The sequence below is a fragment of the Phocoena phocoena genome, chromosome 17 (assembly GCF_963924675.1).
Source record: "Phocoena phocoena chromosome 17, mPhoPho1.1, whole genome shotgun sequence".
In the NCBI taxonomy this organism is placed as follows: Eukaryota; Metazoa; Chordata; class Mammalia; order Artiodactyla; family Phocoenidae; genus Phocoena; species Phocoena phocoena.
In genome coordinates, this window is record NC_089235.1 from 80,050,531 (window position 1) to 80,077,743 (window position 27,213).

At 60.0% G+C, this 27,213-nt stretch overlaps 3 protein-coding genes across 4 annotated transcripts in view; 1 reads left to right on the forward strand and 2 right to left on the reverse strand.

The window, feature by feature from the left end:
• The window catches only part of ZNF623 (zinc finger protein 623), a 281,848-nt gene that overhangs the window by 240,678 nt on the left and 13,957 nt on the right, over nt 1-27,213 (forward strand).
• Nucleotides 2,672-6,446, reverse strand: PYCR3 (pyrroline-5-carboxylate reductase 3). The gene is made up of 6 exons (XM_065895339.1): nt 6,353-6,446; nt 4,737-4,801; nt 4,108-4,287; nt 3,587-3,799; nt 3,053-3,145; nt 2,672-2,854 (listed from the first exon to the last, which is right to left on the reverse strand). The coding sequence occupies exons 1-6, from the start codon at nt 6,387-6,389 to the stop codon at nt 2,672-2,674; spliced, it is 771 nt and encodes a 256-aa protein (XP_065751411.1). The 5' UTR covers nt 6,390-6,446.
• On the reverse strand, nt 8,883-13,991 carry GFUS (GDP-L-fucose synthase). Of its 2 annotated transcripts, XM_065895334.1 has the most exons (11): nt 13,908-13,991; nt 12,718-12,874; nt 12,288-12,402; nt 11,047-11,175; nt 10,900-10,973; nt 10,568-10,701; nt 10,383-10,447; nt 9,952-10,018; nt 9,714-9,793; nt 9,404-9,503; nt 8,883-9,230 (listed from the first exon to the last, which is right to left on the reverse strand). In XM_065895334.1, exons 2-11 carry the CDS (start codon nt 12,861-12,863, stop codon nt 9,175-9,177), a joined length of 966 nt encoding a protein of 321 aa, XP_065751406.1. In that variant the 5' UTR covers nt 12,864-12,874; nt 13,908-13,991; the 3' UTR covers nt 8,883-9,174. The 2 variants fall into 2 exon arrangements, with proteins under 2 accessions (XP_065751406.1, XP_065751407.1); XM_065895335.1 differs by lacking the exons at nt 10,900-10,973; nt 13,908-13,991 and having other exon boundaries at nt 9,175-9,230; nt 10,584-10,701; nt 12,718-12,863.

The following is a 27,213-nucleotide window of genomic DNA, read 5'->3' on the forward strand; positions in this document are numbered from 1 at the left end:
GGGGACTGCAGTTGGTGTTGAGAACCGGCTATCAGGACAGGACCTCCCATCTCCTCTCATGTGGCGCCAGCCTCGTCCCCTCTGGAGAACCAAGGCTGCACCCCAGGAGGTGGCTCTGCGCGGTCTCCGAGGCCCTGGATGGGCAGCGCGGAAACGAGGCACAGCGCAGGCTGGCCTGGGGCCTTGAAGAGTTAGGGGGCCCGTCAAGGGTGGGTCTGGGAGCCGCTTTGCTTTGCTGGGCTGGGGACTGCCTCACCCAAGGGCCTCCGAAGGTGTCCTCTCTAGAATGGGGGCACTGGTGCCACCGGGCCCTGCACGTGAAGAGGGTGGCTCTGGCCCCAAACGCAGCCCCAGCAATGATCCTTGTGACCCCGCGCCCCATCGCGGCTCTGGCACGAGGTCACCCACCTCCCTGGGCTCACCTCGCTGTGAACCACAGGGCAGAGGCTGTGGGAGACGCCAGCTTTTCTCTGCAGGAGCATGGGTGAAGTGGCCTCACTGCCGATACCTGCTGGGCCCAGGGCATCTAAGCCGCTCCCTGGTTTGCGCTAAGGAGGGTAAGGCGGTTGGTGGCACAGAGGGAGGGGTCTTAGCGGCCGCCTGAATTCCTTCAACAGCCCTACCTGCAGAGTGCTGGGCACCATGCTGGAGACTGGGTTTCTTGCCCTCAAGGATTACACGTCTCTTGTGAGGGTGTGGGAGCCCCGTGGCCTGGGAGGGACAGCCCCGTGGCCTGTGTGCTCAGGGACACAGCCATCATGCTCTCCCCATCCTGTTCACAGCCCTCTGACAAATCCTCAAGGCGATAAAGATCACTGATTCCAAAAAGCAGCCCCTGGTCAGTCACTGTCAGGGCTGGCCCCGTGGGCTCGGTGGTAGGCACAGCAGGAAAGCACTGCAGGTGGAAAGGTGAGCTTGTGGCTTCTGCTGAAGCCAGCCCAGCTGGGGGGTTGGGAGGGCAAGACCAGGCTGCAGCATCAGAGGGAACCCGTGTGAGGCCAAGCTTGCCCGAGGGGCCTCACGCTTGGGAATGAGCCCCCAGGTGACAGCTGGACCGAAGCTGGAGCACTGGAGCGCGGGGTGAGAGGAAGGGGGCGCCCTCCAGCAGGGGCTCGGGCCTCCTGGGACCCCCAGCCTGCTGGCCCAAGAGCCCCGGGGGCAAGGGTGCTAAAGTGGGCTGTGGGTGCTTGCCCTGTCGAGGGACCCTTTCACAGCCAACCTCACTGACAGCAGAGGTCACCGGCCAGATAGGCCCAGCACGCTTTATAATAAAGGCTGGATGTGCCAATGTCACATGATCCCTGTTCTAGTCTTATTTTTGTAACTGTCTAGTGCTTGGATCCAGAACACCTGATTTGAAAAAGTGGGGAAGGTACAGAAAAGGAACAACATTGATGAAAGAAGTTCACGTCCACCAGCTTCTGAGAAAAGTAATTTTAGCTTTGCAGTATAAGGTGAAGAGACTTGGCCGGCCAGTGACTGGGCTGCAACCCTGCCCGCCCCTGCCCCAAGCTGCTGTTCCTGGGTCAGGCCCTCTTCAACTGGCATTTCCTGTCACGGGCCATCACCAGCTGGGCTCACCGGGCACCTCACATTCGGGAGGTGACCGCCTAAGGGCAGGGCTGGGCAGAGGTGCATCTTCCACTCCCCAAGCCGAGCCCTGCCTGGTCCTCAGGGATTCTGTTGGAAGATACATGGCGGGGACCCATGGACGTACAGCTGAGGGTGAGGTTAGAGTGCTGGGCGGGGGCAGGGGGAGCCTACCCTTGCAGAGCTCTCGGGTGATGGGAAACCCTGTCCCCAGACCACCTACACCCACAGTTCCGAGTCTGAGCCCAGTATCCTGGGCCTTGCCTGAGACGTGTTTCCAGGCACTTGGAATTTGGTTTTACCAGCCTCCAGTTAAATATTGGTTGCTCCATGCTATAGGACAGCCGCAGTTCAAAAGTGAAAGAAAAGGTGCCGAAATGGACTCAGGCTGAGCCTTCTAGCAGGTGGAAGGGCCAGGGTCAGACGGACAGTTGCTGGCTGAGGGCCAGCCGCCCATGAAGGCTGGAGTGGTGGGGGGCTCAGGGCTGTGCGGGCAGTGAGGGGCAGGCTGCCGTGTAAGCCCTGTTCACAGCCAAGGGGATCACTTTGCCGCGAGCCTCACCGCTGGCGGGTGGAAGGAAGGGGCTCCAGCACTAGGGCCCGTGTGGGGTGGGGAGGCCCCTGAGCCTCACAGCTGGCGGGTGGAAGGAAGGGGCTCCAGCACTAGGGCCCGTGTGGGGTGAGGAGGCCCCTGTGAGCCTTGGGCTGCAGGTAGTCTGCCCCGCACCCAGAGGCCCCTCGTCCTTGCTTAGGGCCCTAAGTTGCTGGCTTTCCTGGCCTGTTGGTCCTTTCACAGACATGCTAAGAACCAAATCCTGCAGTCAGAGGCCAGGCCGTGGGACCCTCCAGGACTCTTGACCCAGGGAAGGGTCATCAGGACCAGCTCCACCTGCCGCTGGCCGCGAGCTCAGGGTCTGGAGAGGGGCCCACAGCCCGCTGTGATCCCCGCTGGCCAGGACCTGTCCTCCAGCCAGCCTCCCACACCTCAAGCAGCTCCCCCACTGGCCTGCAGGCTGGAGAGAACCCGAGTCCTCGGGAAGGGGCTGGGGGGTGGCCACGGCCTGCACCCAGTGCCTGCGCCCTACTTCCTACTGAGTTCCCGGGCCCGGCAGGTGGCAGCCTCCACGGCGCTCATGGCCGCCGCCCGCAGCCCGCCCTGCTCCAGCGCGTGGAGCCCATAGATAGTGGTGCCGCCGGGTGTGCACACGTCAGTCCGCAGCTGAGCCGGGTGCTGCCCCTTCTGCAGAAGCATCTTGGCCGTGCCCTGGGGAAAGTGGCATTGGGGTGACTCGGGGGAGGCCAGCAGCCCCTCCTCGGCTCAGCCCCACCCCCATCCCCCCCCCCCCGCCCCGTCTCAGCCCAGGCTGCTCAGGCCTCCCGTCTCCCTTTCCACAGCTCCCAGGAGGCGTGCTGCCCCCTCCCCTTCCACACACTCCCCCAGGACTGGGCAGCAGGGTCTCACCAGCAGGGTCTGGGCGGCAATGCGGTGGGCCAGGCCACTGGGCATGCCCATCTTGATGGCTCCTTCGGCCAAGGCCTCCGAGAAGGCACACACCTGTAGCAGCGGGGGGCGGGGACAAAGCCAGCACTCCCTTGGACACAGAACCCAGCCTGGAAAAGGCTGGGGACCCTCAGGAACAAGGTCCTGCACACCAGCCACCAGAGCCGAGGCCAGAGCCCAGGGGTCTGCCAAGGGGCCAGCCTCAAAGGCCCAGGAAGGCACAGATAACAGGGGGTGGGCGGCGCACACGGGGAGCTGCGGACCCAGCCGGGGAGCCATGGGGCCAGGGGCTGTCGGGGGTGCTCCACAAGGCCTCAAAGGCCCAGGAAGGCACAGATACGGGGTGGGCGGCGCACACGGGGAGCTGCGGACCCAGCCGGGGAGCCATGGGGCCAGGGGCTGTCGGGGTGGGGGGCTCCACAAGGCCCCACTTTGCCGAGGGAGGGCCGGCCTGTGAGGGCAGGGGTTGGGGTGCGGGGACCAGACGACACTCACAAAGGCCACACCGCTGCCGCTGAGGCCAGTGTGGACGTCCACCTGGGCCTCGGGCACCTCCTCGCACTGCCCGCAGGCCTCCAGCAGGGTCCGCAGGAGCCTGGCCTCGTCGCTCCCAGCATAGCGGCCCCGTGCCATCACCATGGCCCCCTCCTGGACCACGCAGGGCAGGTTGGGCGAGACCCGCAGCACTCGCGCCATCGGGGGCAGCAGCTGGCGGGAGAGAGGCTGCGATCAGGGCTGCCGGGCAGGCACACGCCGGGCCAGAGCAGGCTCCCCGCTACTTCCCGGGGGTGGCGCCCTAACCCCAGGTGGGAGGAGCCCTAACCCCAGCCCCCTAGCCACCTGGCCGCCTGTGCAGGCCGGCTGAGAGGCTGTCTGCCCCCCAACCCACCCATCCTGGTTTCTGGAAGGGCTGGACCCAGGCTGCAGCCGGTCTGGGATGGCAGGGGTGGGAGGCCAGCAGAGCCCACCCTGGGGTCAGAGCCTCAGCCCCCACTGCACCCCGACAGGCCACTCACCTCCTCCAGGGTGCTCAGGGAGACCCCAGCAGCCACAGACACCAAGATGTGCTCAGCGGTGACCACACGAGCCACCTCCACCAGGACAGCCGGCAGGATGTGGGGCTTGGTGGCAAAGAAGACGAGGGAGCAGCTCTGCAGCACCTCCCGGTTGGAGTGGGTGGTCTGGCAGCCCAGGGCCTGCAGCAGGGTTGCCGGGACCAGGCCCACGTCAGCGGGCATCCTCCCAGACCACGGCCCTCCCTGCCGGAGCCCACCCTGCAATCCCACGGGCCCCCCATTGCAAACGGCCCTAAACCTAATGCCCATGATGCGCCCAGACCACCCGTTCTCGCTCAGGATTCAACCTCAGATGGCCCTGGTGTCAGCACCTCCTCGAGCCCTCTGATCCCAGTGAGTGCCCGTGACATTCCTGCCCGTCCAGCATGCACGCACACACACACACCCCTTTACCCCACCCGGGCCCTCCACAACCTTGACTTTCCTTCTGGCCTTTGACCTCCCCTTCCCCAGCCCAGCCCAGCCCGTCTCAAAACTTTAGCTAAGTAAGCAGCACTTCCCTGGCCCCAAGGAGCCAAGAGCCATCTGAGCCCTGGGAAGCCTCGACTCAGAGGAGCTGCCCGGCTCACCCGGAAGCGGCAGAGGTTCCTGTCCGTCGGCGCGCTGACCAGCACGTGCTGAGCTTCCACTTTTCCTGGAAGGAAAGGCAAAGGCGGGTAGGGGGCGTCAGTGAGGATGTGGCGTGGGGAGAAGCCAGCCTGGCAGGCCCCTTACAGCAGGTCTCTGAGGCTCAGCCACACCTGGGCCACGCTGAGCCTCTCCAAGAAGCCAGGTGCTTGGCGGGGCCGCTCCACTCGGCTGGGACCAGGCAACCAGCTTCACGTGATTCTACTCAGCAGCCATCGCTGCCCACCTGCTGCTGCTGCTGCTGCTGAGTCCAGACGCCCCGCCGGACACAGGGGCCGGGAGCTTGCCTTGTCTCGTGAGGACACAGATCCCAGGGATCCCTGCCTCCGGGAACAGTGAGGCTGGGGAGGGGGCATGGTGGGGAGGGAAGCTGGGGTGGGGAACGAGCTTCCTCCGGAGGGGGGTGCATCTGTACGGGGACATCCAAGCAGAGGCTCAGTCCCCGTTTGGTAGAAATCTTCTACAGATCAGATTTCTGTAAGGTCTAGCAGGAAGGCAGAAGTGCACCCCACGGCCTGAAGAGACGGTGGCAGCACTGCGAGACTCCGTGCAGCAGGGGAGGCAGGTGATACTCCAGGTTTTACAGGTAAAACACCTGAGACTTGCAGTAAACTGTTTTCTGATGATTTGACCTTTCTAGACCTTGACATATGGCTGAAGGCAGAAAACCAGTCCATATCTACATATAAAGGTTTCTAAATACTGTGGGGTATGATTAGGACAGCACCTCCATCCCTGCTGTAAGTGGTGCTCGACCGAGGATGATTTTGCCCCCACCCCCGGACATTGACAGTGTCTGGAGACATTTTGGCTGTCACAACTGGGGGTGTCACTGACATCTAGTGGGGAGAAGCCAGGCAAGGGGCTAAACAGCCTACAATGTGAAGAATGGAGAATGATGTGCCCCAAATGTGCACAGTGCCGGACACCAGGGGTGCAGCCGGCGAACAAACAGAAAGAAGAGTCGGAGGCTCAGCGCGGTCAGGCAGCTCGACCGAGGCACGAGCTTAGGAAGTCGGCAGGAGATCCCGCGCTCTAAGCTAGGGCTGTCCAAGAGAAGTATCGCTCGAGCCACACGCGTAACTTTACATTTTCTAGTAGTCTTACTAAACAAGTAGGAAAAAACGGGTGAATTGTAGTACATTTTATTTAACCCAAGGTGGCCAAAATGTTACCCTTCCAACACCTAATCAATATTAAAACTTACTAAGATACGTTATTTTTTGTTTGGATGATAAATCTTCCAAATTCGGCGTGTATTTTATTCTGTGTACTCAGCACATCTCAACTCGGACGTGGGGACGGCCGGCGCTGAGCCTCTCCACCACGTCCCCTCCAGCCGCGCTCCCAGAGGAAGCAGACCGGAGGCACAGGGTCCGCGTGCCGCCCCGGCCCACGCCCGCCGGCCAGCCCCACCCTGGGGCCCCTGCGCGGAGGGCCCCGTGCTGCCCGGGGCTCCGCGGGGCAGGTGAGCAACGGAGAGGTAAGCCCGTCCCTCCCACACAGGCCGGTGTCGGACGCCCGCTAGCCCGCGGGCCCGGGACCCCACGCGCCCCACCTGCTTGGATGAGGCCCTGCGCGATGGCCTCCGCCATGCGGCCGGCGCCCACGAAGCCCAAGCGCCTCGGGCCAGACTCCGCCGCAACCGCCGCCGCCATCTCGCCACCGCCCCGCGCCGCGCCCCGCCCGCGCCCTCAGCGCCGCCAATGGGCTACACCGCCCAGCACCTGCCCTCGTCCATTGGCTGCCGAGACCTCACGCTCCGCCCCCTCCCGCGGGCTCCACGCTCGATCGATCGCTACCAATTGGGATCACCCCTTCGCAGCTCATTGGCCGGAGAGATCTAGGGCGAGGAGGGGTGGGCCGCGGCGCGGGGCGCCGGGCGGGCGGCCAGAATGCTGTACTGGCTTCTGTCCCGATGTGTGAAATTTCCCAAAGGGCAACTTGAGCTGGTCATTTAAAGGCGAAGGGCAGGAAAGGGTGGGGGCTCCTCTGGTCTTGTCCCAGAGGTGGGTGCCTCAGGCCTCTTGGAGCCTGCCAGTGGACTTGGGTGTGGAGGACAGGGTTGCCTGGTCAGGGCTTGTGGTCAGCTCTTCCCCAAGCCGCAGTGGGTCTGGGTGACAGCATAAAATTGGCACAGCCAGTGAAACGTGGGAGCAGGGGTCTGCTTTTCTGTTAAAGGAGGTCCTCAGGCCAGCCTGGATTCTGGTTTCTGAGGGCCTCTCAGGGAGCTGCAGGGGAGACCTTCATGAGGCCTAGGTCCCCAGCGGAGACCTGGCCCCTCTTGCTGGTTCTGTGGGAGATGAAGTGCTTCGCCAGGGCCAGGGCCCACCTTAGAGACTGAGAGGGGGAGGGTGGGTGTGGGTGTGGGCTGTGCTTGTAATTTTTGATTGACATGGGAAAAACAAGGTTGAAGAACTAAGATTGCAGTTTTTAAGACTGAATTTTTTTTTTTTTTTTTTTTTTTTTTTTTTTTTTTTTTTTTGCAGTATGCGGGCCTCTCCTGTTGCAGAGCACAGGCTCTGGACGTGCAGGCTCAGCGGCCATGGCTCACGGGCCCAGCCGCTCCACGGCATGTGGGATCTTCCCAGACCGGGGCACGAACCCGTGTCCCCTGCATTGGCAGGCGGACTCTCAACCACTGTGCCACCAGGGAAGCCCTAAGACTGAATTTTAAAGATGTTATTTTCTTTAAACTCTACTTTGACACGTTCAAAGCTCTTCAACAATGAGATCCCTTCATTCCTTCCTTCAACGCTGCCCCTTCAGCGTGGGGGCCCTGCTCTGGGCTGGGAACGAAGGGCACACAGCAGTGGAGTGCACAAACCCCCACCCCGCAGACTTGCATTCTGGCTGGAGAGACAGCCCCTCTACGATAAACACACACACCCCATAACCCAAGGGACAAGTCAGGACACACAACCACTACTTGTGTCCGGCCAGGCATGTCCAGGCCTCTCTGCCCCGCGCAGGGCCTCCTTCCGCCCATTCTCACTTGGCTGATCCGAGCTCCAACTCAGGGGCCACCCCTCCCCCTCTCCCTGAATGCCCACAGGGGCAGACCCTTCAGATTCACAAAGGGCTGGCACCCAGGGGATACAGCATGAAGGGCCGACCAGGTCCTGGAGCTCCAAGCCCTGGGGGGTGGGGGAGGGGAGGTGTTTCCAGAGAAACAAGCAGGTGGGGTGGGCCTCAGTCAGCAGAGACCTAAGAGGTGGGGAGGCACTGATGTGAGAGGGGCAGGACTGGCCCCTGGAGAGGCCCGTGGGCCGGGGTGGTGGTAACAAACGCAGTGAGGGATCAGCTGGACACGGGACGGAGGTTGGGACTTGCGTGGCTGGCACAGGGAAGGCAGCCCATAGCGCCTGAATGAACAAAGGAAGTAAGGAACGTGGCAGACACACCTGGGGCCAGAAGAGAGCTGGGAGTCACTGGTGTGAAGACAGCAAAGGGTACCCCTGGGGAGGTGGGCCCCGGAGCCAGGGAAGGTGCCTGGGTCCTGGGGGAAGCACACCCGGCACTGACTGGCTAGGCGGGGGCCGGTGGGTCAACCGGTCCAGACTTTCCTGTTGAGGATGGGAGGCCTGTGCCACTCACCGCTGTGCCCGCCAGGCCCACTCTTGCGTGACACCTGTTGCTGCCCATGGGAGAAGGGCAGGCCAAGCCCCAGCACCCACGCTGCTACCTCAGGGATAGGGAGATGAGGGGCCAGGCCTGAACTGGCCGATCGCCACTGCTCTCCTCAGATCCACCTGTGTGCCTGCTCAGCCTGTCCAAATCCAGACCCAGCCTCTTTCCCCAAAGTCCTGGGGATGTGTGGGGGGGTGGGTAAGCCCGTGGAGTGCAGGTTACCCAGGCCTGCACCTGGCTGTGCGTGGAGGTGCCTGCCCTTTGTCCCCGCCGGCTGACAGTCCAGCCTCTCCTGCCACCTGCCCACACACCCACCTCTCCGTGTCTCCGGCCACTGCTGCCCTTCTACCCCAGGGACAGTTGGCCACCGTGGCCCAGCAGCTCTTGGGGGCTGGCCAGGCTCCAGGAGGCAGTGCTGGGGCGGGGGAGATGGGGGGCTGATACAGAGCTGCCGGGGCCAGGCCTGTGGAAACGCACTTTATTGGCTCCCAGGGATCAGAAGTGTACATGCTCTGCGACTGGTGTCGGGGAGCAGGGTGCTGGGCCTGGCCAGGCCTTGGCTTCCCTGAGGACGGTGTGAACGGTGGCCTCACCGGATAGTCAGCCAGGTCTGCCCCGGCAGAGGGCATGGGGCAGGGGCCGGCCGCCACGAGGGCAGTGCCCTCAGCCCCAGCAGGTTCTGAGTGGCCGCCGCTGGGCTCTGCTGGCTGAGCGCCGGGGAGAGGGCGGCACCCGCTCCCGCCGCACACTTCACTTCCGGGCCTGCTCGTAGTTGTCAGTGAACCAGGCACAGGTTTCCTGCACGGCTGCAGAGGCGGGCAGGTGAGGCCCAGGGACGTAGGGCAGTCACCCCGTGTCCTGCCTCCACGGTGAGGGCATGGAGGCCAAAGCTGCAGGGCGTCCACCCCCAACCGGCAGTAGGGAGCTGAGGCCTGGGGAGGGGCCGGGCGGTCCTGAGGGATGGGGTGGGAGGGCTCACCCTGCTTGAAGGGCGTGAACCGGAAGTCGGGCAGGTAGGCCCGCAGCTTGCCATTACTGGCCGTCTTCTTAAACTGCCCATCCGACTTGGTTGTATCAAACTAGGCACCTGGTCAAGGGCACAGAAGAAGGGGCAGCCCACCCTTCCACCAGCCTGCCCTTGAAGCTTGTCTAGCCTTCCCAGGGGGAGCCTCCAGGAGAAAGCAGCAGACACCCTCACCCCCGGCTGCCAGGGTGAGTGCCATGGGTGCGTCACACCCACGGCCTCCTGCAGGGAGGCCCATGGTCTCCCGCCTAGAACCAAAGGATACGGTGACCTCCCCATGGAAGTCCATGGCCTCCACCACGGCCTCAGCCACCTCCTGGATGGACACCTCATCCTCCTCACCCACTGTGGGGACCGAGGGGCCAGCGGCCAGGTCAGGCCTCCTCTGCCTGGACCCACTGCCACCCAGCCCCACAGACGTTCCCGCTGCCCTGCTCAGCGGCTCTCAGGACAGACGGGTGTCCTGCCCCACTGCAATGGGGGTGGGACTGCAGGGCACCCACCTGACAGGATGATGGGCTCCACCTCATCGTACTCCCGCAGGACCCAGATAAAGAGCCGGGCCAGGTCCTGGAGGTCAGACAGCCAGGGTCAAAGGCCACAAATTACGGCCCAACGGGCCCAGGTCACCTCTCCCAAGTGCTCCTGCTTGGCGGGGTGCAGCCCAAGCTTGGCTGGGGCCCGGGGTACCCCGCTTTGAGCAGTGCTTGGCCAGCTCAGCCCCAAGTCCTTTCTCCTGATGAGCTCAGAGCTGTACCCAGCAACGTCCCTGGGGAATGGAACGTACACGGACCCAGCAAGGACCAGTGACTGCTCCCCTGGGGGCTCAGCCTGGACACCCGGCCCTTCCTAGGCTCCCTCATGCCTCCCCACAGCCAGCGCGGCAGCTCCAGGAGACGTTCTGGGGAACAGCTGTGCCCCTCGAGGCACCAACCAGTGAGTAGATGAACTGCCTCCGAGGCCTCCCTGTGCCCCACACTGTCAAGGCTGAGCCGCGACCTGCAGGGTGGGGAGGGCAGGTGTCAGAGGGGACGTGCCAGCACCGCCCCTCCTCCCCGCTGTTCCCCAGGGGCCCCATCAAGCAAGCAAACAGCTGTGCCACGGGTGGCGGTCACTCACTCTTGGCCAGATGCACCTTGTGGATGAGGCCAGGCAGCACGTGACCGTCCTCGATGCTGAAGTTGTCGTGGGGCCCAAAGACATTGGTGGGGATGACAGCGGTGAAGGTGCAGCCGTGCTGCTGGAAGTAGGCCCTGCGGGGGCACAGCATGCCCTCTGGCCCTCATCCTCGGATCACGGGCGAGCCCCACCCCAGCCGAGGCTAGCGAGGAGGGGAGCCGAGATCTGAGAGCCCTGCCAGGGCGGCCCCCTGGGCCCACCCACCACAGGGCATCTGGGGCCCCCTTCCCCGTTCTTGGCTGGCTTCAGCCTGGCACGCGCGGGAAGAGGACCTGTTCTGCACGTCGATCATCCTCTTGGCGTAAGAGTAGCCAAAATTGCTGCTGTGCGGGGGTCCGTTGTGAATCTGGGGGAGCAGAGGAGCCGCTGCTTCTCAGCCCTGCCCCCAGGCCAGGCCCCGCCCCAGCCCCGCCCCTCACCATGGTCTCATCGATAGGGTAGCTGGTCTTGTCGGGGAAGATGCAGGTAGACAGGCAGGAGACCACCTTTCGCGCCCCCACCTCGAAGGCCGAGTGCAGCACGTTGTCGTTGATGTGTATGTTTTTCCGCTGAGGGAGCAGGGGTGGGGGCAGGGCAGGGTTCAGGCCCCAGGCAGGATGCCAGCCCTTACCTGCCCCTCCAGGGACAGAAGTGCGGACACACCCTGGCAGGCAGTACCTGAGGCAGCGGTTCTACCAGCTCCCAGGACCCACTGTCCAGAAACCATGGCCCCCTCCCAGCCTGTTAGTCCCACCCCCAGGGCTGTAGGAGGGTCCAGGCCTGCCTACTCTGAGGCTGGGGGAAGGCCCTGAGGAGAGGGCCACACCCCTAAGCTCAGGGCTGAGCCTGCGCACAGGGGCTGCTGCGGGCTAGGCAGGTGAGGTGCGAGCCAGGAGCCCAGGGGGCCCAACCCGGCCCCGCGGGCGGGGCAGGAAGAAGCAGCCTCTCCACTCCCGCACCCCCAGGAGCTCACCCTGCTCTAGGGCTCAGTGAAGTGAAGCCTTGGCTGGCCACACCCCTCCTCCAGCCCCTTCCGGGGACTTCAGCTGGCCAGGGCATTTGGGTGGTCTGGGGAGAGGTGGTGGCCGGGCAGCCTGCTGCGAAGGCTGTCACTGAGACGAGGAGGGCCCTGTGGCGACAGGGGCCCCCAGGGAAAATCTGGTCTAAGCTTCTGCCATCCCAGGCCCGATGCAGGGCCAAACCAGGCCAAGGCCAATTTTGGAGATGATGGGCCAGCCCTCAGAGGCCCAGCCAGGCAGGGGCAGGGCTGTGGGCCAGCCCAGCTCTCCTCCTGCCCCTACCCCACACGTGCAACCCCTCAGGGCACATGCTGCAGGCCCAGAGCCCAGTTCACGCACCTCTGCACCCCTGAGCGCACTGTGGGCCTGGCTCAGTGCAGCTGGACCTCCTGGAACCAGGAGGGTCTGAAGGCCCAGGGGCAGGAACCAGCCGGGGATCACAAGGCAAACACTGGCTTGTCTCAACTCCTCCAGCCCCCAGGTTAGCTCTGAGGCTTTTCCTATTCGGCCAAATGCCCCCAGGCCCACCTGCGTGCCCCTCTACCTACAAATCAAGTGTGGGTCACTTCCCGGGGCCGGAACAGGAGCTTGGGAAGTTGGCCAGGAAGTTCCCAGAATCCGGGGTCCTGGCTCCCAGTGCTCACTGGGGCCCCCTCACTTACCCAGAAGTCCAAATTGTATTTGATATTCCGGAACAGGCCCCCCACCATTGCAGCAAGATGGATGACATGTGTGGGCCGGACTTTTTCAAACAGCGCTCGGGTCTGTGCAGCATCCCTGAGGGGGAGCCGGGCCATCAGGGGCTGCTTGGAGGCCCAAGGGAACTAGCACCCTGGCTGAAAGCACTGGGGGCAGGAGGCAGGCGGGGCCGAAGGTGGGACGGTCAGGCCCTGGCTGGCATGAGGGTGTGGGCTTCCAGGAAGAGATGGGAGGAAGTTTGCCCAGGAGCAAAACTGCACACACCCAGGCCAGGCCAGCCACCTGGCAGGGACGGGCCTGACATGAGGCTACCAGGCCCAGGAACAGGCCTGGCCCGGAGCTCTCAGTCTGGAGAGGGCATGGTGGGGCTGCTCCAGGGATGAGCCCACTCACGTAAGATCAGCATCCTTGGAAGAAACAAACACCCAGTCCTCTCCGGGCAGCCTGGCCCCATCTGCTACCACCTTCTGGATGGCTCTGCCCACCAGCCCAGAGCCCCCAGTCACTAGGATCCGCATGGACCCCTGGGGCTCACCCATGTTGGCTGCACCTGCAGGGCCAAATGGTGTGAGGCTGAGGCCATCCCGCTCCCACGCAACAGAACCCCACTCCCCCGAGATGCCCCAGCCTAGGGTCACTGCCCTTAGCACTGGGCCCCACTGTGATTTCCAAGGGCTGGCCTGGGGCAACGGGCACAGTATAAGGTCAGCAGCGCAGGGAGACTGCCCACTGGGGACCAGACAGACCCATCTAGCCTGAGTCATCCCCTCCTCTCAGCCCTGCTCCCCAGGAAGCCCTCTGTCTAGAGCTGCACAGGGGCCCTAGGACTACCACCCAGCTGGGAGAGCCAGGCTCTGCCCTGCAGGCCCAACCCTGACCCCCACTGGGCCAAGAAAGGGAACATTCGGCTCCCCTCTGTCTGTCAAGAGGGGAGGCAGCCAACCTTGGGGCTGGGGGCTCCTGGCCCAGGTCGTTTGGGCTGCTCCCAGCCAAAGTCCATATGCCACAGACGGGGAAGGGGCGGCGCCTGTGTATGCAACCCGGTGCCCACCAGCGGCCAGCTGGTCCCAGCTAGCCTTCGAGAGCCTGGCTCCTTCTGGGCAGGTTGCGCTTCTGGCTAAGAAATGGACAGGCCTCGGGGCGCCACCACCTCTGAGGACCCTTCCTGGAGGCTGGAAATCTGCTCGGGCCGCTACAGGACGGCTCTGACCCCGCTGCAGGGCCCCACGGGCAGCCCGGACAGGAGGGGACGCTGCCCAGAAATTCCGCTGCTCTCGAGAGCGCGCGCAGCGCGGCAGCAGGCCTTGGGGTAGACCCCACCACGGCCGGGCCCCTCCACGTCCCTCAGGCGCTTCCCACACCCCCGGGTCCCCTTCCTGGCCCCACCTCCGAACCCACCGCATCTTGCAGCTGGGCCCCCTCCCACGCTTCCAGGCCCCTCCTACGCCCCCAGTTCCGGGTACCCCTCAGGCCCCTCTGGCTGTCACGGGGCACCCAAGGCCCAGGCCCCGGCTCGTCACACCACGCCCCCCGTCCCAGGGTCCCCTCGTGCCCCGCGCTGTCTCACCTGCGTCTTACCTGACCTGCCCGGAGAGCGGCTTCAGGCGCCGGCTGAGAGTCCTGCCACGCGTTGGGGTTAGGTGGAGGGAGCGGGACCAGGTCGGGCCCTCCCGCGGAACTCTGGGAAATGGAGTCCTGGCGGGGCGCCCCGGGCGTTGCTGGGAAATGGAGTCCGGAACCGCGCAGCAGCCTGGGAAATGTAGTTCTTCCGGCTCCTCCTCCCCTGGGCGGACCCCGACCCGCCCTTAACCCAGCCTGGCGCTGGGCGCGAGCCCCTGCTGGAGAGCGTGGGGGCGTGGGAGAGGAGGAGAGGCGGCGCGTCTCTGAAAGCCCGCAAGCTGTGGACCGAGGAGAGGCGGCAGAACCAAACACCATTCTAAAAATGGAGAAGCTGCAACTCCTCAGTGCTTTCCTAGGGCAAACACTGCATTTGTGAGAAACAACTGCAACTCTGTTACTATATTCGGGACACTGAGGGGGCAGTACATAAAATATACTTTAATAAATACATTAAAAAGACAAACACGTTTCAGGAGATTATTAAAAGCAGGAGACCACTTAGCGGCCACTGCTGTAGTTCAGGTAATGAGGACGCAAAAGAAGTTTACTGACTTAAGCAATATCGAGGTGGTAGACTTAACGGGACTCATGCTTCACTAGCTACGCAAGTTATGGGGAGGAAGTTAGGAATGATGCCTGGTGTGATGGTTGGTGTTAGGTGTCAACTTGGCCAGGCTGTAGCACCCAGTGATTCAATCAAACACAAATCTAGGTGTTGCCAGTGAAGAGATTTTGTAGATGGTAACATCCTCAATCAGGTGACTAAGAAAACGAGACTTTCAGGCTTCCCTGGTGGCGCAGTGGTTGAGAATCTTCCTGCTAATGCAGTGGACACGGGTTCGAGCCCTGGTCTGGGAGGATCCCACGTGCCGCGGAGCAGCTAGGCCCGTGAGCCACAACTACTGAGCCTGCACTCTAGAGTCCGTGAGCCACAACTGCTGAGCCCACGTGCCACAACTACTGAAGCCCGTGCACCTAGAGCCCATGCTCTGCAACAGGAGAAGCCACCGCAATGAGAAGCCCGCGCACCACAACGAAGAGTAGTCCCCGCTCGCCACAACAGAGAAAAGCCCACATGCAGCAACAAAGGCCCAACGCAGCCAAAAAATTTTTAAATAAATAATAAAAAAAAAAAAAAACGCCTGTAACTGTTTTAAAAAAAGACAAAGAAAATAACTACATGATCATCTCAGCTGATGCAGATAAAGCATTTGACAAAATCACACCCTTTCATGATAAGAACACGCAACAAACCAGGAACAGAAAAGGACTTCCTCAACTTAATAAAGGGCATTTATGAAAAACCCACAGCTAACATCATACTCTATGAATGAAAGACTGAAAGCTTTCCCCCTAAGGTAAGAAATTAGACAAGGATATCCATTTTTACCACTCCTGTTAAACATTGTACTGGAATTTCTAGCCAGAGTAACTGGGCAAGAAAAAGAAAAGGCATCCAAATTGGAAAGAAGTAAATCTATCACTATTCACAGGTGACATGAGATATATACACACCTTTTCCTTCAGTGATGGACTGGAGGGGAGGGTCTGATTGCCTTAGCTTCCTCCCGGGTTGACCAGTGGCCACGGGAGGAGGTGCACCCAGACTGAGACCACCACTGTGACTTCCTACAACAGATCCTAGGAAGTGCTGCAAACCAAAGGTGAGGTGCTCTTACAAAAAGAAAGAAGGAGGGGATAGATGTGGGATGGGCTGAAACAAGAGCTGTTCACTACAATCCACTCCTTGAAAACCTGATATCCACATAAGCACATTTTCTCAAAAAGCAATTTCAAAACTTCCTCTCAAACCATTCCAACATAATGCAATTATTACATAGCTCTAAAACTACTCCCTCCCCCTCCCCAAAGGAAGATAATCCAGTGTCTGGTTCATTAATTGCATCCTGTTTCACGTAGTGTTTTGGAGCCATGTTGTCTCCTTTATTTATGGAAAGATTCCATCATATTTTTTGCATCTTACGAACTTAATTTGAATTTAACTATTGCGATCACACACTAGTAGGAAAGAGGTAAAGGGAAGAGAAAGGCAATAAGCTTTAAAATATGACTGTAGGACTTCCCTGGTGATCCAGTGGTTAAGACTCAAAGTTTCCACCGCAGGGGGCACCAGGAACTAAGATCCTGCATGCCCCATACGCGGCCAAAATAAATGAATAAAATAATTAATTAAATAAAATATGACTACGACACATTAAGGAAATAAATACGGAAAGAGCTACAGCCTTTGTTAATTAAAGTCTGGGGCAAACTGATTTTTTTCCTCTGTTGGTGATCTACTTCTTTTTCCTGGATGTTTGTGTAGTATTTTATCTTTGTGGTTCAGTAATTTCATTAGACTTTGTGTTCTCTATTTTTTTCTTAGTGCACAATCAGGTCTTTCAGCATTGAAATCAGATATGCCTTTAGTTCAGGAAAGTTTTCTTCTGTTACAGCTTTGAATCTACATAGTTTGGGTGAAACACTGTGGGCAACACCCAAATCCCCCCGTTTCATTGTCAGTTTACCGGGTTCCTACAGCACCAATATGAGTCAAAATAAAACTTCCTGTTATATTTTACTTAATTTTATTTATTTATTTATTTAGGCCACACTGCATGGCATGTGGGGTCTTGGTTCCCCAACCAGGGACTGGAGATTCCCCTGCAGTGGAAGCGCGGAGTCTTAACCACTGGACCGCCAGGGAAGTCCCCCATTTTACTTTATTTTATATCTATATATTTGTATATTTCCTCAAATGATCATGTATTGCTTCTGTAATTAAGTTATTGACCATGTCTGTAGGAAAATGGCTGGAGTTTCATTAGACATGGTGACGCTCAGCCTGTAAGTGGTGGTATGATGTATCCGGGAATGACAAGAATTCAGTGGGTGGTCACAGGACACAAAGGCACAGCCTCCCCCCTGCCCCCATGCTTGGGCAGCATTTGCAAACTAACTTTCTCATGGATCTTCTGTGTTTCATGACCAGTGGCTTCTTTTATATCTGTTGTCTCATATTTCTACCATGTGTTTTAATAGTTTTTAATGTTACTGTTGTATAGAAAACATTCATACTATGCAAACCTATTCCGTATAGAAGAACTGGCTGGAAAAAAAGAACAGTTCAAATGCCATGCACACTCAGTGTGACACAAGCAAAGAGTGCGCATACAGGAAAGCGAAGCTGAGTGAGTAAAGTCACAGCGCCAACAGCGCAAGGGCTGAGCTGCCCCAGGTGGAACAGTCACAGCCCCCTGCAGCAAATCAGCATCCGAAAATAACGAGCCCGAACCGAATGATGACTAGAGTTACGTGACCTCCCCATGCCCTCCGCCGGGTGCTCAGGGCTGCTGTGCGATGAAAGATTGACTATCCAAAAGCTCTGTAGCCCATCTGGATTTCAAAGGCGTTTAGAACCCACCTATGATGCAAATAGAGACAAAGACCTACGTTTTAAGTTTCAAAAATAAAATCTGGATGCACTTGAAAATAGCGACTTTCAAACCATCAACTTGCCCAAGAAGTGCCACAGCCACGCGGAATCCAGCAGGCTATCGGGTGGCGCCCGCCGGGGCAGGCAGGCCTGGGCCACCCCCCTGTCGTGGGAAGGACCCGAAATGCACAAGTTGATCACGGGTGGAGAAACAATCCGGTCCCTCGTGCTGGTCTCGCTCTGTCACTGCTCCACGTGTCCGGGGACATCCTTCCGGGGCGCTCCTTGGAGTAGCAGCGAGTCCCAAGCTCTCCCCTCCAGCGGCTGCTTCCAGAGCTTAGCTTACAGAGGTCCACGCTGCCTCGGTGTGATTTCTGGTGGTTCCGAAAGCTGGACTTCCAGATGAAGCTCTTCCCGCACCTCGCGCACCGGAACGGCCTCTCTCGGGTGTGGATCCGCTGGTGCTGGGCGAGGAGGGTGCTGTAACTGAAGGGCTTCCCGCACCACTGGCACCCGAAGGGCTTCTCGCCGCTGTGGATGCGTGGCTGCACTGTCCGCAGGTGTGCGGCTTCTGGCCCCCGTGCGCGCTGCGGCGCTGCGCCAGGTGCGAGCGCTGGCTGAACGCGCGGCTGCACTCCCGCACGCGTGCGGCTTCTCGGCGCTGTGCGTGGCCCGGTGTCTCACAGGCGCGAGAGGTACCGGAAGCTCTTGGCTCACGTTTCGCACGTGTGGGCTCGCTACCGTTTCATGTTTCTCTTACGGGCCCCGGGGCGCGGGCTGCGGAGAAGTTCGGGTCCTCATTTACCGCCTTTCTGGGCACCTTCTGCTTTGGAGATGGTCCAGTAGGTTCTGTGTGGTTGTCTCTCCTGGAAAAGGAAGTTCTCAAGGCTCCCTAGCCTGCCCTCGTGCCCAGCGGCTTCTCTGCAGACCAGTGTTGGAGGCCCACCCCCTGAGAACCTTCCAGATGCTTCTAGAGGCTCTGAGGCTTGAGTCATTTTCACCCTCGCCATCACCTGCTTACGCAAAGACCCCCGGCTGGAATCTGCAACGAAGAGAAAGGGCCTGTGTGTTACTCTGTTTGAGAAGGTCCACCTGGGGCCCCCTCCGTGCCCGGGGGGAACGGACTCCACGCGCCAGCCCTCTCCGTGGGGTGTCTCACAGGTGACACCAGGTTCACTGGCTGTGCTCATGTGCTCACCTCCTACACGGACCTTCCCCTCCTGTGTCCCGTTTCCTCCCCACCTTTTTTTTTTTTCCGGTACGTGGGCCTCTCACTGTTGTGGCCTCTCCCGTTGTGGAGCACAGGCTCCGGACGCGCAGGCTCAGCGGCCATGGCTCACGGGCCCAGCCGCTCCGCGGCATGTGGCATCTTCCCGGACCGGGGCACGAACCCGTGTCCCCCGCATCGGCAGGCGGACACTCAACCACTGCGCCGCCAGGGAAGCCCTCCCCACCTTTTCTGAGTGGAAGCTCACAGCTGACACTGCCTGCACACTATGCCAGGCCCCCTGCCTCTCTCGGATTCCGGCCTCCTCGCTGCAGCAGACAGCTCTGCAGAGCTCTGACTGCCCGCATCCTCTGGGGTACAGGTGCACCTCAACCCCTCCAGAGCTCCATGCTGCCAGCCCATGCTGCGTGACAGGCACCGCCCCGGGGGTGGGAACAGAGGACAAGTGTCCCATCTCCCTCGCTCTGATGGACAATCCCAGACGCCTCCTGCAGCCTCTCAGCGGTCACGGTCCTTGGAGCTGTCGTGCCCCGCACACTTGCAGTGGCAACTCTGTACTGACTTTGCTCTCCTGTCTCCCTGCTCCCTCTCGCCTGCTTCCAAAATTGCTGCCTTCCAAATACACCGTCTATACCCCAAACTCTCAGGCTCTGTGCTCAGGGGGACCCAAACTGCGGTGACTAGTACTGGACGGGGGGACTGCAACCAGGCCCCGCTGCTCAGAGGCCCACAAGCCTCTAGTGCAGGGCTGGGGTGAGAAAGCTGGCACAGCATCAGGAGGCAGGGCCTTTGCGGCGGTAGTTGGAGACAGGGCAGCAGGAGGGGAGCGCAGGGTTACGTGGTCATTCTTGCCCTCTAGCCATGTGGGGCAGTGGTCTTCGGGAGGCTGTGGGGTCGCCTGTCCTTTGTAAATGTCGTGGACGGCACTGAGGAGAATGACAGGCTCAGGGCAGCCGCCCCCAGGGGAGGCCAAGAGCCAGAGGCCTCTGTAGCTCTTCTAGAGCGTCAGCTCCCCACTGTGGCTGTGCTGACTGTGGGGCACACGCTTAGCCATAAAGCCAAACACCAAGGCTTCTGAAGACACAGGCTGGCCCATCGCCTTGGTGGAGATTAAGGCCCGGAGAGGGGAGGAGCAGGGCCCTGGGGCACGGGGTGGGGATGCTTGGCGATGGGTAATCGATCTCGGTGTGCCAGACAGTGAGCAGCTGGCCAGGCTGCTGCTTGACTTGTAGAACCAGGAAAGGCCAAGAGATGGGGAGGGGAAGGCTAAGATGAGCCGCCATGCTGGAGAGCCCAATCCCTCACCCAGATCTGGGCAGTTCTCAGACCTGGGGCCCGCTGACGAAGGGGAGGCTGGGTCCCCTTGAGACAAACCTCCTGCAAGTTAGCACAACAGATACTCTCCTTCCCAAAGAGCTGAATGCTGGGAAAAGAGGGATGCCCACACCTGGCAGGCTGCTGGATGCAGCATTTGAGCTGACACTGAAAATAGGGCCCCAAAATGCCGTTAGAGTTGGGCATATGGAAGCTGGGTGACAAAAGGGCTGGGGAACCAAGTCACGGACCCACTTGCAGGGCCTCGTCGGGACGGATGAACTTAGCAGCGGGGAGAACCCTCTCATCAGTCTCCGGACCTGAGGGGTAAGAGCCATTACGTTGGGAAGGGCCAAGTGGAAGCCCCAGTGTAGTGGAATAACTGAGGACATGGGAAGGAGACGTGACCCATGAGACCACCCCCCCCCCCAGCAAACTGGGGGCTGGCGAATAAGCCAGAACTGCAAACAGTCCTGGTTGCTTTGAGCCACCCCCCGCTCCCCCCCCGCCCCCGGCAAACCGGGGCCCTGCGAATAAGCATTGAGTGCTTCGGGCACTGATCCATGAGATGTCCTCAGTATAATCAGAATGGTGGGAACACAAGCAAATGTCCTTGTCTTACTTCAGTACAATCAGAATAATGGAAACACAAGGCAATGTCCTTGTGCTGCTTTTGCGGTCAAGGACGAAGCACGGCACGTCTTCAAGGAAGCCCATTGTTACCTGTATAATCAATAAAAGCATATGTTGCTGCTCTGGCATTTCTGGAATGTTAAGAAAACAAGTCTTAAAATGTAAACCTAGATAATGCTTAAATAAAAGCTACCACAGCAGGACAGACGGCGCTGTTTTGCCTGAGCGAGCGGCAGCCCTCTACTGCTGTGTTTCGGCACAGTTCATCTCGTGGGATGAGCTTGCTTTCGGCCCGGTCGTAAGATACACTACAACACCGCAGAGACTGCCCCCAGCCCCGGCCGAGGTCCTCAACCAGCAGCGGTGCTGTGTGCACACGGCCACCTCAGAGCAGAGGGATGCAGGGACGGTGGCTCCACCACGGCCCCATTAGGTCCACCTGTGTGGCCCATGAACCACCGGATGGCTCACGCCTGCTGCTGGGAACCGCTGGGAGCTTGCCCAAGTGTAGGCCTGGCTTCAGCTGCTGGGCCAGACGCGGCGCCTGTGATGGGCAGAGCAGCAGCCCCTTGCACTCGGGAAGGGACGCTCAATTTGGCAAATGTGTTCATCCACAGCGGGCCGGCGGTCACTGTGTCGATGACCTCATGCCAACTGGATGCAGTGAACGCACTGAAGTGTTACATGCTCCAGATACCCTAGAGAGATGCCTGCACGGCAGAGGGTGGGGCAGAACCTACAAAGGGCCAGGGCCACGTCGAGTCTATGGCGAGAGGCCCAGGTGACCTCGCCCTCCTCGCTCCGGGAGACACGCCACACGGGGGAGACTGCTCCCACCTGTCGCTGAGTGACCCAGAGGCTGCCAATGTCGAGCAGGGCCTGGAAGAAAGCCAGGGCTCTGCCTCAGGTCCCGGCTGCGAGGGGACAGGAGCCACGGGACCCTGCGTGGAGTCCCTGGTCAGCTGTGCCACGCAGAGCCCTTAGATTCTGGGCAAGGACACACTTGCGATTTCAAAAGTGGTGTGTGGGGGCTTCCCTGGTGGCGCAGTGGTTGGGAGTCCGCCTGCCGATGTAGGGGACACCGGTTCGTGCCCTGGTCTGGGAAGATCCCACATGCCGTGGAGCGGCTGGGCCCGTGGGCCATGGCCACTGAGCCTCCGCGTCCGGAGCTTGTGCTCCGCAGCGGGAGAGGCCACAACAGTGAGAGGCCCGCATACACCAAAAAAAAAAAAAAAAATGGTGTGTGATGTGCCGCTGGGCTCTGCAGAGACCGGACAAGGGACAGAAAATGACCATGTGGTCAGAGCGGCCACCAGCAGACAGGTTACAGGCACATGCATCTAAACAGGCCTGGCAGGTCCAGAAGACACGATTAGTCATCGGAATGAGGGCCCAGATCCTCACATCACTCATCTCTTTGACACTAGCAGCTGTCTCAGCTTGTCCCCGGGGCCTCCCTGGGACCCCAACAACCAGGTGGTCCAGGGCCCACTACCTGCCTGGGTGGGCTCCAAATCTGGCCAGGGATGGGGCAATCTCCCAGGGGCAGAGCTCAGGGCAGGGTGCCTGCTTGCCAGCTCCGAGGTGAGGTTGCAGGTGAATCCCAGGGCAAGGTCACACCTGGGGAGAGGCGTGCGATGGACGGTGTACAGATCCATTGTGGGGAAGGCACTCAGGGACCGGGGGACAGGACGGCCTGTCCTGGGCATATCAGCTAGCCTCTGTCCTTGGTCACCAGAGCTTGAACAGGTGAGCCCATGGGAAGAGGAACCCCAGTGCAGGGAGGGGACGTACATAGCTCCCTCTTGTGGAAACCCCTCTAGCTGCTGTCCCCACTGAACGGGTGACCTGTCAGCAAAGGCTGAATCCTCAGTGTGAAACCTGCAGGAGACTGACCAGTGCTTGTGGGCCAGTTAATCACACAGGACCTTCCATCCTGGAGGAGACAGTGGCTGGTCCCGACCAACGCTGATACCTACTCCAGACACAGGTCTGCCTGAAGCACCTTTGCCAGCACCCTGCTTCTAGGGCCCACCCCGGGTTTCTAAACGTCGAAGCCACAGGTCACAGCTTTAGATCAAGGGATCCATTTTGTGGCAAAGGAGATAAAGCAGGAGGTACAGGGCCTCCAAAAACACTGGTCCTCCCATAAATGCATGACTAGAGGCCGCGGCCTGATGCAACCTGGCAAGGTTCTGCTGAGCTGTGGCCCTCCCTGGGGTGCACAGGCACTCAACCAACGGCAGGTGTACAAGGAGCCAGGGCCATCCGCCCTGGGACACACATGCAGCATTTTTGCTTCCGCTTACTAGAACCGTGGGCTCTGCGACAGAGACTGTGTGGCCTGCAAAACCTGAAACACTTTCTGTCCTAGCCCCAGACCTCCAAGGAGGGGAGAAGGGCTAGTGACCGGGTTCAATCCCCAGTGGCCAATGATTTGATCAATCACACACAGGCAGTGGAGCCTCCACAACCACCCTACGCGAAGGGGTTCGGAGAGCTTCTGGGTTGGTGACCACGTGGAGGTGCTGGGGAGTGAGCACACCTAGAGGGGGTGTGGGAGCTCTGCACCCCTTCCCCAGACCTTGCCCTGTGCCTCTCTTCCACTGGGCTGTTCCTGAGTTGTGTCCTTTATAATAAGCCGGTAACTCACCAGTAACTGTTAAGTATGGTGTTTCCTTGAGTTCTGAGCTGTTCTTGGCCTCAAGCCCAAGGGTGGGGTCGTGGGAACCTCCAATCCACAGCTAGTCGAGCAGAAGCACAGGTGCCAGCCTGGCCTTGTGACTGGCACCTGAAGTGGGGGCGGTCTCGTGGGACTGGGCCCTTCACGGGCAGGGTCTGCGCTAACTCCGGGTGGTCAGTGTCAGAACTAAATCGTAGGACACCCAGTTGATGTGCAGAGAGGCGGAGACTGGTTGGTGTGAGGAACCGCCCTACATTTGGTGTTGGAAGCGTTGCTGTGAGAAATAGAGAACAGAAGTTTCTGTTTAACAGCAGGTGGACAGACATGTCCTGATGGTGCGATGGTCACCAGTGGGCCACTACCACACGTGGCCAGCCTCCGTTCTTGGAGGCTGGATGTCTGACCCAACCAACGTTAAATAGTCTGGCTTTCACCCCTGTGCCAACAACAGCATTCGGAGCCTGAGACCCACAGCGCAGAGAACCAACCCCACCCCCAACTTTCAGGACTTGAGCCAAGAGCCTCCCCACAACTTTGGCCGGTTGGGTTGGGTTTTCGGTTCCTTGCAGTTGAGGGTTCTGTCTGATAACTCGTCCCACGGGGACGACCGTGTGACTGTCCTGTCTGACCATTCACGACACTGGCTGTGTGTACTAAGCATATATACTGAACAATCTGAGGCCCGCGGCACCCCTCATTCACCTGTGTTGGGGTCTCCCGCGGTCTCTCCTTCCTGGGCCCCCAGCAGATCCGAGCCCCAGGGCTCCTTTCCTTGCTCCAGCTGGGAGATCAGATCTGGTTTGGATCCTGGAACTCCTGCCAGAGAGGAAATGGGTGAACTGAAGCGCTACGGCACCCTTGGCTTCCCGCCCCAGGGGCAGCCTGGGACTGGGGTTTAGCTGGACCCAGGATGCAGGCTTAGAAACAGGGGGTCTCCCCAGGAGGCTGAGGGGGACAGCAAGCAGGGCAGGGATGTGGGCGCAGCCGAGGTCCACAGCTGTGGGAGAAGTGGGCACTCTAGTCACCCAGCAGCAAAGTGCTGGGAAAGGCCCTGCCCCGGGGATGGGTCCAGAAACCCCACCTGTCCCCTGGGCCTGGGAGCAGAATGTCCTGGCTCTCCTGACTCTGGTCCTGGAGTCACAGCCAGCCTGGCCCCTCTGGGATCCCACCTGAGCTGTGAGTGTGGGCTGGGGGTGGGGAAGAGGGAAGGCGTGGGGCTGAGACACCTCACCCAGGGAGGCCAGGTTCCTCTAAGTCTCCAGCATCACGTCTCTATACAGGGCCCTCTGCCCCGGGTCCAGACGTGCCCCTTCTTCCTGCGTGAGGTGCACAGCCATGTCCCCAAAGGTCAGCAGGCCCTGAAACAACACTGGTGCTGCCCGTGGGGTCACCACCTCAGGACGGGGTGGGGAAATTCAAGGTGGGGGAGGCAGAAGGCTCACTAGCAGGCGTGTGGGACCCCTGGACCCCGTCCCCGGTACCCTGCCTGCCAGGGGACCCCTAATGACAACCCTCAACCCAACCTGTCCAGCTGGCCCTATTTCTCTCCACCTTCCATCCCCCAACCTGCTCCCTACAGTCTTCCTTGGTGAGTGTCCCTCCCCAGCCTCAGGGAGGCCCCGGGAGAAAAAAGGGGAGGGACGAGGGACGCCCCAGTGAGTTCCCTCGTCCTGGAGAGGACCTGGGACTCAGGTTCCCAGGTGCGGAGGGCTCCGCGGAAAGATCTCCCGGGTCGCAAGGAGCCCAGGTCCTGGGAGCAGGCGCGCTCACCTGGGGCCCGGCGGCCGGGGAGCTGCCCACCAAGCCGGCTCCCGGTCCCTCCGAGGCGAGGGCAGAGCGCTGCGGAGAGGAGAGCCGGCAGGGGAGGGCGGCGGGCCCGGGGGGTCCGGACCGAGCCCCGGCCCTTCCGCGGCATCAGCTACGAGGCTGGCCGGGACAGGTGCCTCCCGGGGACGCCGACGCTCTGCGTTGACGTGAGGACCCTGGCGCGCGGGTCAATCCATAATAAAGCAGGGGAGCTGGGTGGGCGCCGCGCGGGGAAGCGGGATAAGCCCACCCACCACCACTCCGCCCGGCCGGCCTGGGGCGAGGCTACAGCTCCCGGGCTCCGCGGTTCAGCGGGGTCGGAGCGGCGCCGCGCCGGACTCACCGCCGAAGCCCAAAGCCCGAATCGGGCCGCCCCAGCCCGCCCACGGTGAGCGGGCCGGCTCCGGCGCGGCTCCCGCCCGGCTCCTCCCCCTCTTTGTCTCTGCAGGCCCGCCCCGCCCCGCCCCGCCCGGCCCTCGGACAGGTTCTCAGGCCCCGCCTCCTTCAGGCCCCTTTCCTCCTCCCGGGTTGCTCCACAGGCACAATTCCCTGCAGCCCCTCCGCGCTTGCGCGCCCAGGCCCCGCCTCCTTCGGTTACTTGCGCGGGATCACCTGGGACGCTTGCAGAAGGCACAGGTTTCGGACCTTTGCCGAGGGAGTTCTGGTCCCGTGGATCTGAATGAACTTGGGAATCAACTTGAGACTCTTTCTAAGGCAGACTTAGGAACCTGTTCCGGACCCTCCTGTTCCTAGGACAGTCCGCATCCCCTCCACCGCCTGGCGGGCGCCGCCCTGGGCTGCGACCTCGGAGGGCCTGATAGTCACACACAGCCACCTCTGTCTCCCAGGATCTGGGCTTGGCATTGACACAGCTCTGTCTTTTTTTTTTTTTTTTTTTTTATTTATTTATTTATTTTTGGCTGCATTGAGTCTTCGTTGCTTCACACGGGCTTTCTCTAGTTGCGGAGAGCGGGGGCTACTCTTCGTTTTGGTGCGGGGACTTCTCATGGCGTTGGCTTCTCTTTGCTGCCCAGCATGGGCTCTAGGTGCGCGGGCTTCAGTTATTGTGGCTAGCGGGCTCAGTAGCTGTGGCTTGCGGGCTATAGAGCACAGGCTCAGTAAGTTGTAGCGCACGGGCTTAGTTGTTCTGCAGCATGTGAACCCGTGTCCCCTGCATTGGTAGGCGGATTCTTAACCACTGCGCCACCAGGGAAGTCCCAAAACTCTGTCTTTAAAAAAAAAAAAAAAGCGATTGGTCCAGATACCAGGAAGGTTTGTGGTTGTGACCAACTGGTGTTGGAAAAGTACTGCTTCCAGGTACAAGGAGGATTGGAGCAGTGGAGGTGCTGCTTAGGTGAGAGGAAATACAAATGAGTTACTTAGATCCTTGGCGCGCAACTGATCCAGCATAAGGAAGCGACAGCTGGTAGTAGTGAGGACCATCCCTACTCTTGCTTCTCTTCTGTAGCAATCACGCTGCGGGGACAGAATAGACCCCACAAAAAAATTGGTTGTGATGTGGACTTACGATGCCACACACACACCAAGAAGGTATGAAAAGATTCACTAGTTACATAAGGAGGCTTTTCTGGGGACAGCAGGGCAGCCCTCCGAAAATGGCTTGAGAAATCAAGCAAAGAAGACTAGATTGGGGTTTGATCATGGTTAGGGCGTGGGCCAGGTTGACGGTTCCCACTTGCAGGCAGGGATTTGGAGGGGGCACCCAGCCTTTCCCATCCACTTGCCCAGATGTGGGGCAAAGGGAAGAGGGAGAGGTGAGGCTTAAAAGCTACCAGCACTCAAAGGTTTAAGAATGCAGACTGTTACCTCTTCATGCTGCAGTTCGTGGCTTCAGAGGTCCTCACAAATTCCTGTAGTATTCACAATATTTGTACATTTTGCATTATCAAGGAATTCATGTTCCTCATAAGCATGTACATTTGTAGGTCTAGACATTGCATGCACTCAGCCTGATACCGATTTTTTACCTTGGCAACTAGACGGACACTGAACCCTCGAATTGCAAATGTTTTATGTTTATAAACATATTTAATCAAAATTAAATTTTCAAAAAATTAAATTTCAACATTTCAGCTTGAAATCTCAAGAGCAGGGAAAACCGATCTATGGTGAAGATAATGAGAGCAGTGTCTGTGTCTTTAGGATTCG